The 11,066-nt window shown below is 43.1% G+C and overlaps 1 protein-coding gene across 1 annotated transcript in view; it reads left to right on the forward strand.

Moving 5' to 3' along the window:
* Window positions 1-11,066, forward strand: part of DYNC2H1 (dynein cytoplasmic 2 heavy chain 1) — a 601,360-nt gene that overhangs the window by 41,156 nt on the left and 549,138 nt on the right. The window contains exons 16-23 of the mRNA XM_019524237.1: window positions 188-327; window positions 416-644; window positions 1,179-1,306; window positions 2,191-2,306; window positions 5,775-5,902; window positions 7,215-7,364; window positions 8,624-8,829; window positions 9,509-9,664. Coding sequence (XP_019379782.1) covers window positions 188-327; window positions 416-644; window positions 1,179-1,306; window positions 2,191-2,306; window positions 5,775-5,902; window positions 7,215-7,364; window positions 8,624-8,829; window positions 9,509-9,664 — 1,253 coding nt within the window. The remainder of the gene's footprint in view (window positions 1-187; window positions 328-415; window positions 645-1,178; window positions 1,307-2,190; window positions 2,307-5,774; window positions 5,903-7,214; window positions 7,365-8,623; window positions 8,830-9,508; window positions 9,665-11,066) is intronic.

The following is an 11,066-nucleotide window of genomic DNA, read 5'->3' on the forward strand; positions in this document are numbered from 1 at the left end:
CCCCCCCCCCGAGAATTATCAGCCAGACACTGCTCTCCAAGTTGCTGGGCAATATATTGGTTATTGGATCAGTATTGGCCAATATGGCTGGTTAATAATTGCCCATCGGTATTAGCCAAAAAAATCTTTTAGCGGTGCACCCCTAAAGGAAAGGTATGTAAACCAAGTGAATGTTCTTAAATTTTAGGGTGTTCATTCATGTGACATGAAAGCATGGAGACAACACTGGAATCATCAACTCTACAAAGCCCTGGAGCATCAATATCAAATGGGTTTAGAGGCACTCAATGAGAATCTACCAGAAATCAATATTGATTTAACTTTCAAGTAAGATGATTTTTTTTCCTACTGTAAAGGGGCTCTTGCTGGAAATTTGCTGAACATTTAAATTTTATGTAACTTGTTCCACATCTAGACAAGGAAGATTGCAATTCAGACCTCCTTTTGAAGAAGTACGAGCTAGGTACTACAGAGAAATGAAGAGATTCATCTCCATTCCAAACCAGTTTAGGGGAGTGAGTGAAACAGAAGAAGAATCTATCTTTGCTGTTATGACTGAGAGGAATGCAAGTGGATTTCTGACCACTTTCAGTAAAGCAGAGGATTTGTTCAGAAGATTGGGAGAAGTTTCAAATCAATTTAAGGTCTTTATAGTTTTATGATTGAGTTAGATTATTTCTTTTAGAATTATTTACATTTTCATGGACAACCATTTTAGAAATACCTGAGCTTTGACTTTTTTGTCACTCTTGGCTCTATAGCCTTGATTTAACAAAACACATGAGCAAGTGTTTGACTTCAGGCATATGAGGAAATGTTTCCATATTCAACAAAACACTTAGGCATCTGGCATTTCATTTTTAAATTTTGATATATCTGAGATTTGCTCCTTCTTGTCCAAGATACGTTTTACATCATCTTTAGAAAGTGTGGACATGTCATACCAGTCTGTAACTTCTAACTGGGTACTGACTAATGCTAAATATCTTTTATAAAAACAGAACTTCTCGATGTTATGATCAAAATTGTTTAATTGAAAATGGGCACAGATTTAAATTAATTAGATTGAGAATACAATAAAAAGTATAATCTTTGTTTTAACATTAATGCAAAGTGGTGCTTTGTTATTTTAAAATTCCTTTTTTCTTTTTTATATACTAATATACAACATTGAAAAGGAATGGGTTGTATTTGGACAAGTAGATATGGAAATTCTGGTGGACAAACATCTTTCTAGTGAACAGGACTGGGAAAAAAACTTTAAAGCATTAAAAGTAAGAGGTAAAGAAGCAGAACGCCTTCCAAGGTACAGTATAGCTACCCATTTTTAGCTTTGAACAGTGGGTTATTTGTTGGCCAATTACTATAGTGCAATAGTGTAATAGATATAGTCTTTTCATATGAAAAAATAGCTAGTTTCAATACTGTTTTTAACATCAATATATTTTCATATATTTAACTCTCTCTTTGTCAGATTTGTATTATAATTTGCTATGCTGTTACAGAACTTTTTGCTTTTTACTTGACTCTATCTCCTACCAAAATCATTTAAAAGACTCCTATTGATTTCATGAGAGCTTTGAAGACAGTAATGATCCTACCAGATACATTGTTTACTGCTGTTAGCATCCACTGATCCACTCCTGTGCCTGTAATAAGTGCTTAGGGCCTTTGCAAAAGCTTATGCCTAAGTATTTTTAGGATTATGCCCTTAATTCTTAGTGTTCCATAAATATGTATTTAACTTTAAGTACAAGTAGTCCTTTTGACTGTAGTGACACTATACATGTGCAGAATTAAGCATATGTCTAAGTATTTGTAGGATGAGGGCCTTAATCTGTCACAGCTACTATTAAAATTGAGTGCGCGCACGTGTGTGTGCGCACGCGTGTGCATGTGCATATATAAAAGTTGCGGTCTTCGAAAATGTGTTAATAATATAAGTTAATGTGTGAATGTACAGTTGCTAAACCACCACATTTATTTATGGATCTTTATGTAGAACTTTCTTTTCTTTCTAGAATATTATGCTGCAAAATGTTAAAAATATTTAGTTAATGACCCTTAACATTTTTTACTCTTGTTTTTTCTTACATTGTACATTTACTTTGTATCATAAAGGAAATATTACTTTTCATCTTTTAACTTTTGTCTTGTATGTTTTGGAATCTATCATACTAAATCTTGAAGCACCATCAAGATAGACTGCTTAATTGTTAATTGTAACCCTGTAAGGACAGTGATTGATGATTTTATCCAGAAGTTGTATGATGTTCTTGTCCTTTCTTTGAGAAAGTCCATACAAGGTAAATGATTTTGATGTGTAGTATTTAAATGTTGTTGCATCTGGTGACATATAGTAATTCTTTTATTTTTGCAAATCATTTATTATTTGGATTAATGAAATTGAAAAATTATTATGCAGAAAAAGTGGTTTATTAGTTTCCATTGGGGCATTTAAGTAAATGTGTATTTTCTTGTTCACCGATTTCCTCTTTATATTAGATCCTGTAATTTTAATTTGGTCATAGCTATGCCAGCAGTAACCCAATCTGTATGAATTTATCCTCTTTGTTCCTATTCCAGAGATGATTACTAGGGAGATATGGTGATTTGAGAAATGAGATTTTATTTACATTTTTGAAATTTTTTGCTAGCATCATATTGAGTAGTAACTAGGAGTGACTTTCTCAGTGAGAGCCAGTGAAGCCCTTAGATGCCTGGAAGTTAGGTTTGTTAGTTTTAGGCAGCTGACTTTGAGTGCAGAATCTCAAACCATAGATAAGTATATTGAGTTCATATAAATTATAGGAAGGTAGTAAGTCATGTTATTCTGAAGTCAGGTAGAAGGCAGGTAGAAGAAGGATGGCACCTTAGGTCATGTCCAGACGAGTGCAGCCATTTGTTTCCCCTAGGGAATGCTTATGCCACCTGCGCTCTGGCACATGGCAGGTTGGCTAGGGGAGGCTGGGGCCAGCAACTGTGCTGGCCCCAGCAGCCTTACCTAGGGGCCTTGGGGAGCTGCAGCTGCAGCACTTCCTGCAGCTGGGAGCCTGGCCTGCAGCTGGAGTATAGCTCTAGCCAGCCAGGCTCCAGTCTTGGTCAGGGAGTGCTGCTGCCACATGCACCACCCCGGTTTTTTTTTGCTCTGGGTTCTCTTGACCTTTGGATCTCCCGGGGTCAAAACCCTTCACCCATGCTGCAGGGTAGCAGCATGGGGCATGCCTGCATGTGCGGTGTGTGGCACTGCAGATGGGTCTGTGGCACCACATACACATGTCTATGCTCATCTGAATACAGCCTTAGGCTAGGGACAGACATTCAAAAAGCTGGAGCCTGAACTGTTTCAGTTTTTAGAGGTAACTCTAACCTGCCTAGGTTAAATCAATTTGTAACAGCACAGACATTCCTCGTGGAGTGAGGAAATGTGGGCACAAGCCTGCAGTTGCTGAGACCAGGCACCAGGAGGTGCTAGACCATGCCCTGGGCTGCAGGGAAGCTGTGTTGGGGGGTATGGCCAACCTGGGCAGTAGCCTTGGCTGATCTGGTCAGAGAGGAGTTTAATTCCCTACCCCTTGTCCCACTGGCAGGGACCCGAGCCAGGTCTGCTGGGCGCTACCCGCTCGGCATGGCCCCCTGAGGCAGAGGGGGCAGGGACAGGTGTTATTTTCCACTCTACCCCCACTGCTCCCAGGGGACTGCAGTTGGGTCTACTGCCTTATCTGCTGCCACTTACTCCCTGCTTGGGGCAAGTGGCAGAATAAGCCCCTTCTACCAGCCGCTGGTGGGAGGGGAATAACCCCTGTCCCTGCCCACTGCCTAAAGGACCCTGCCGGCTGGCGTCTGGCTGTGCCTACGCACTGCTGCTGCAGTGGCAAGAGGACGGGGCCCTTGATCCAGGCAGCAGGCCCTGTTATAGTGTTGGGGAGCACAAGCCCCTTCTCAGTGGGTGTTGGGGGGGAGTGCTGCAGCGTGGGCAGAGCTGTGGTGGATTGTGCATGGTAACACTGGAGCTTGGAGAGGGCCAGAGCCCCATGCAGTACCACTGCAGTCCGCAGCAGTTTTGCCCGCTGGGAAGAGGCTTGTGCTTGGGGAAACCATGACAGGGGCTGCTGCCTCCATCATGGTCACTCTCCCTTTGCTGCTCCAGTGGCCAGTCAGGGGCAGGGCCAGACACCAGCAAGCAGGGCCCCTTAGGTGGGGAGCAGGGACCAGGGTTATTCCCTCCTCTGCCTCCAGGGCACCACAGGAGGGTCTGCCTGTCCCAGCCACTGCTGCCGCTGCTTGCTCTGTGCCTGGGGAAAGTGGCAGAATAAGCCCTGTCCTGCTGCCCTTCCTCCAGCATCTGGTGGAAGGGGCTTATTCCATCGCCTGCTCCAGTGGCAATGATAGTTAGGGAGGGCAGACCCCACTGTGGTGCCCCTGGGGCAGAGCGGGGAAATAACTCTGCTCCCTGCCCCCCACCTAAGGGGCTCTGCTGGCCGGCATCTGGCCCTGTCCCCACCCTCGCCCGGCTGCTGGCGTGGGACAGGGGATGTAACCATGATGGGGGCAGCAGCCCCTGTCATGGTTTCCCCAAGCACAAGCCTCTTCCTGGCAGGGGGCCACTCTGTGGTGCAGGAAAGCTGCTGCAGACCATGGTGGCAGCAGTGGCAGCAGCAGTGGCTTGGAGTGCTGCACCTAGGGAGGAAAAATGTCCAGCACACCTATTGCCTAGGAAATGACCTGCTTGGTAGCACGGAAGCGGGAAGGGAGCTCGCAGTCCCAGTGGACTCTAAGATGAACATGAGTTGTCAGCGTGACGAAGTCATCAGAAAAGCTAACTGCACTTTATCATGCATCAGCAGATGCATGACAAACAGAACCAAGGAGGTGATACTTCCCCTCTATCGGGCACTGGTCAGACCGCAGTTGGAATTCTGCATCCAGTTTTGGGTGCCACACTTTAAGAGGGATGTGGATAACCTGGAGAGGGTCCAGAGGAGGGCCACTCGTATGGTTAAGGGCTTGCAGGCCAAGCCCTATGAGGAGAGACTAGGGTACCTGGACCTCTTCAGCCTCCGCAAGAGAAGGCTGAGAGGCGACCTTGTGGCTGCCTATAAATTCATCATGGTGGCATAGAAGGGAATTGGTGAGGCTCTACTCACCAAGGCGCCCCTTGGAGTTTCAAGAAATAATGGCCATAAGCTAGCAGAGAGCAGATTTAGACTGGACGTTAGGAAGAACTTCTTCACAGTTAGAGTAGCCAAAATCTGAAATGGGCTCCCAGGGGAGGTGGTGCTCTCCCCTACCCTGGGGGTCTTCAAGAGGAGGTTAGATAGGCATCTGGCTGGGGTCATCTGAACCCAGCACACTTTCCTGCCTATGCAGGGGGTCGGACTCAATCTATTGAGGTCCCTGTACGGGTCTAAAATCTGCCTAAATTCTGTTTGGGTATTTGACTCCTTTTTTTGAATCTGGCTCACATTTTAGGTTGATCCTACCTAACTGGGGTTTGGACAGAATTTAGACCACTAAGGTAATCCTTGGGAGTACCTAATCACTGGGTTGCAGAATCACGTTCTCTCTTGTTTGTTTTCCATAGCTGCATAGTTCTTGCATTTCTGGCTGTTCACTGGCTCAGCTTTAGTGGGAGATTTTGATAAAGCAAGGTTAATGCCCTATCTCCGAATCATGATTCATGACCGTGACAATCTAGCATGGAGTTTTTATGTGACCTTAAGATTTGTATTATTTTTGTGTGTAATATATTTTTTTAAATTTTCTCTACATAGCTCATCTACATGATGTGTCTTCATTTCTAACTGACGCAATGGAAGCATTAATAGTTAGGCCCCATAGCGTAGAAGAGCTAGCAGAAGATAATTTAAAGTATAAAAAATTGGAAGAAAAAAAGGAAGAGGTAAGCCTTTATTTCATCATAAGCCACTGTTCAAAAGCAGATAAAATGCACTTTTGACTGTATCTAGAGAGAGAGAATAGTATTACAGGGCTCTGCTAATTAAAACCATACATTTTTTTTTTTAAATGAAGGGAGGATTTAGTGCCCTCTGCTAAAGCTACCAATGTTGCATGCACTTGCAGGTTCTGCAGAACCAGTCATCAGTAAATTTATTAACAGTGTTGATTTTGAGTTGTATTTCTCTTTCTGCTGTCAAATCCATGTGAATGGATCTCTCCATTAGAGATTTTGTAAGCTGACTGATTCAGAAAAGCATTCACAAGTATAGCTCAGACTTCAGGATCAAGGCTTGCAGTTGCTGTATCTTGCTTCATGCTTGATTTAATTCTTTTGTGTATATGAGCACAATTAAGTTAAAAAAAAGCATACACCACTGTATTTACTTGGATATAAGTTGATCCTAAATTTAAGATTACATCTCCAATAATTAGATTTCTTTATAAATTTGTTACAATTTTCCATGTATGGATTTTTATTATTGGAGTATTGTTTTTTAATTCATTCCCCCACTGCTGCAGGGGGGGTAGGTGGTGTGGAGAGCAGCTGGTATGGCTTGCCCCTGCTTATGCCTGCTTCCTTGTTACCTCCCAGCTTCTGCTTCTGCCCTTTCCTTTCCTTTTGCAGCCTCTGCTTCCCTCCTCCCAGACTCTGCTCTCTGCATCCCTCCCTGTCTCCCCTTGCTCCACACTGACAGGCTGTATCCCCTTTAAAGTTTGGGGCACTGACCATGGCTTCAGCCCAGCCTTTGTAGCAGCTGTGTAGACTGCATGCTACTTCTTTGGGGCTGGGGTCATTGCTCAGTGCCCCAGGTTGAAGTGTGGATGGAGCCTGTGGAACAAGGATAAGGTGGGGAGAAGGATGGGGCAAGAAGAGAGCAGAGGCTGCATAGGTGGGGTGGGTGTATGAAGAAGAGGCTGTAGTGGGGAGGTAACGGGGTGCAGAAGTGGTAGTGGTGGGGGTTAGGCAGCAGCTGCAGCTATGGCCCCAACCCTGAGTAGGGGCTGGAGCCTGAGCCCCAGCAGCTGCGTGCCCCCTCCCCCCCCCCCCGCCCTCATACTCGATTCTAAGACAAAGGGCTTTCCTCCCATGTTAAATGGGGTAAAAGACCTTTAACTTAGAATTGAGCAAATATGTTACATTGTAGAGTCATTTTGATCAGTGGTGACTATTGAGCGCTTACTGAAATAAATTCACTAAAATGCGAAATTTTATGCTATCTTTTATCCTTATATAAAAATCTGTTTTAAATTAGATTTTTCTCAGGTTTCAAGAAGCTGAAGGTAAAAACAAGCTTTTGCGGACAGTGGCTGGTGGGGGTTTAGATACAATGAGCAACCTGAGAGCTACGTGGGATAAGTTTGAATTAATGATGGAAAGTCACCAACTCATGATTAAAGACCAGGTGAGATTGAGGGTTTAGTTATTTACCTAAATACATTAATATTGTTCTGGAGGTACGTTGTTCTTTTTCTTTTCTTTTCTTTTTTTTTTTTTTGCTGCATGAAAACCCCCAAATGTACCATCTCAGTAGTAGCTACAGATTTAAAAGATGAGCAAGAGGCTTTAAGGAAACACCATTTAGACTGTTTTAAAGATGACCAGTGTCAGGTAAGAATGCTAGAAGTCTGGCTCTCAAATAAGTGAGTTTGCAACAGCCACTTCATGTAAGCAGAGCTGCAGCTTTGTTTTCTGTTGGTACCCATGTACTCTTCCTTCCTCTCCCTTGGATGGGGGATGGGAGAGCGGAGCACTGTGGGATGCTGGGGTTCCCAGGGACTCCTGTAGCACTATGTGTAACTAGATAGATGTTACATATGGTGCTACAAAATGTCCAGTTACTAACAAGTTCCTCTTTGAATGAGGAACATTTGTGTGGCAGATCTGCCATTTTGGGTTGCGCTACTGACAGTGCGCATGTCTGAAGTGTAGCTTTTTGTTGTGCTACCCAGGATGTTTGTAGCACTGTTATTATAAATGTCTGTTCTCTTCAAGCGTTTCCTTTCATTAATTGAAAAGATTATATTGGAAAAGAATAGAGTAGTACAGATTTAACATGTTTGTCACTTACCATGTTAAAAAGAAATATTAATGCTGATGTCTATCATTTTAATTGTTGCAAAACTCAGTCCTAAAAAATGGCCCCAGTTCTGTAACAGATAGGATGAAGATAGGCTGCTGTACTCATATGGAGCCCCAGTGAAGTTGGTGAGTTTTCATGTAGGCATTTACAGTTGACCTGTGTGCTGCTGGTTGCAGGACCATCACTGGCACTCAGAATCTCTTGTTGGTTTTAAAATGGTAGTCATTATCACCAGTACTAGAAAAGCCTCACCTGGAGTACTGTGTCTGGTTCTGGGCCCCGCAGTTCAAGACAGTAGGCAGAGGCAAATTGTTCATAAAATTGCTGTGGAGATAAAGTGATACAATATCAGATCAGAAAACCTATATCCTTGAGAGAACCTCAAATTTTAAAATATTTTTTGTGTCTGTGTAACACCTTTACTCCTTTTTGAAAAATAAAGTGTGATAAAGATTAGATATTTTTTAAATATTTGCGATGAGCTGAAAGGCTGTTGGTTATTTCAATTTTGACTAGATATAGTTTGTATATATAAATTATTGAGGAATACATTTTATTTTTAAAATTCTTTTGGTTTCTAGATTGAAGTGATGAAAGGAGATGTGATGGCCCATGTTAATGTATATCTTCAAGAACTGGAAAAGTTTAAAGCTCGTTGGGATCAGTTAAAACCTAGTGATGATGTCATTGAAACAGGCCATCGGGATATGCTTGAGAAAAGTGCCCAGATAATAAAAGAAAAAAAAACTGAATTTGATGAACTTGAAGTCACAAAGAACAAATTGATGTATGTTTATTTCTTTGTATTTTTGGTTGTAGCCATAGACATAGGCAGGCCAGGTTCTTTGGTTAGATGTGATATCTTTTATTAGACCAGCTAAGTCTAAGTCTACTCGGTTGGTTTAATAAAAGATATTACATCTCCCCAAATAACTTGGCCTGCCTATTCCTTTGTATGTATTATTTATATTAACTTATGCATGCTTTGCAGTAAAATTGTTTAACTTCAGCTTTTAGACAGTGAGAAGATGTAGACTAACAATTAAATACAGTCTCAACTGATAATTATAAATCCCATTTTCCTTTAATTACAATTCATTGTTTAAACTGCAAGTGTTTATTTTATATGGAAGAACCCTTCTGGATTGAGTCTATGCACTTTAAGCCATGTGGTTTTTAAAAAAATAAGATACAACCTATAGAGAAGAAAAAATTTTGAAATCTTGTGAGGAAAAGCAGTTAACTTTTCTTAATACAAAGGGAGGAAAAATTATTGAAAATAAAAGGAATATAAGGAACATTTTTGTATGTGGAACTTGTCTCTTAGGAGGAAATATGAGAAAATGTGTTCTGCAATAAAATAAAACAAATGTACTTATGTGGCCAAAGTTAAGCACGTATGGCAGAATCTCCAGGATTACAGCTCTAATGTAGAATGATATGCTAATAAAATGATCTTTTTTTAGTGAGGATTGCCATCATTTTGAAATAGAAGAGCCGGATTTCTCCTTGGCAAAAACTGTATGCAAGGATATTGAAAGCTGTGCAGAAGTATGGTCACTTTATGAAGAGTTTCATCAAGGTTTTCAGGAAAAAGCCAAGGAAGATTGGATTACTTTTAGGTATGATTTTGTTTCTAAGCTTTTATATATGTGTTTGTTGCTTATTGAAATACTGTATTGTAGTGTGATGGGGCGATCTCTCATTCACAGTACCTGCCTGTCCAGGGCAGTCTGCCCGGTCTTGTCTTCCACACCTTTGATGTAAAGTAAACTAGAGTTACAATAAGTGGGAGGCTGCCCATTTTAAGACCCTGATGTCTAGGGGTGTACACATGACTCCAATCTGCCCTTATCCTGTTCCAGGCCTCTCAGATGTCATCCTTGAGTTACTGTTTGCTCCAGCTTGAGGCCGGGCCAAAATCAGCCCCTTGCTAGGCCTCACACATTTCTCCTTTCTCTCTGCCCCAACGGGCCTCACTCATACCACCTGCTCTCACCGGGTCTTTCACACTCTGCCCACTCTCACAGGGCCTTTCGCATGTTCCCCCACACAGGGCTGCACTCAGACTGCTCTGCTCCCTTCAGTGGCTCCTGTAGGCCATCAGGCTTGCCTACATTCACTCCTTGCCTGGCCCTGGCTCATAGATTCATAGATTCCAGATTCATAGTTTCCAGGGTCAGAAGGGACCTCCGTGGGCCATCTAGTCCCACCCCCTGCCACTGGCAGGCAAGAAAAGGGTCACCAAACCTGGGATCATGTGATCCCAGCCAGGTGCCTGTCCAGTCTCCTCTTGAAGACCCCCAAGGATGGGGCGAGCACCACCTCCCTTGGAAGCCCATTCCAGATCCTGGCAACAGTGACCGTGAAGAACTTTTTTCTAATGTCCAGTCTAAACCTACTCTTCAATAGCTTATGGCCATTGTACCTTGTTATTCCTGGGGGTGCCCTGGTAAACAGATCATTGCTTACTTTGTGTTGCTCCCCCCTTACGAATTTGTATGCCACCACAAGGTCCCCTCTCAACCTTCTCTTGGAGAGGCTGAAAAGGTTAAGGTCCCTTTAGCCTTTCCTTGTAAGGCCTTCCCTGCAGGCCTCCAATCGGATGAGTGGCTCTTCTTTGGACCCTCTCCAGGTTGTCTGCCTCCCGTTTGAACTGTGGCGTCCAGAACTGGACACAGTATTCCAGCTGTGGTCTGACCAGTGCCACATAGAGAGGGAAAATCACCTCCCTGGACCTGTTTGTGAAGCATCTACAGATGCACAACAGGGTGCAGTTGGCTCTGCCGACTACTTCATCATATTGACGACTCATATTCATCCTGGAGTCAACAGTGACTTCAAGATCTCTTTCTGCCTCAGTGATGCTGAGAAGGTCGCCCCCCAGCCTATAGGTATGATGGCAGTGTTTCCTCCCTATGTGCAGCACCTTGCACTTGTCCTTATTGAATTGCATCTTGTTGTTCTCTGCCCACTTCCCCAACCTGTTGAGGTCAGCCTGGATCTGGTTCCTCCTTTCCAGGG

Source organism: Gavialis gangeticus, unplaced genomic scaffold (genome assembly GCF_001723915.1).
Source record: "Gavialis gangeticus isolate Ggan-Ray unplaced genomic scaffold, GavGan_comp1, whole genome shotgun sequence".
NCBI classification, from domain to species: Eukaryota; Metazoa; Chordata; order Crocodylia; family Gavialidae; genus Gavialis; species Gavialis gangeticus.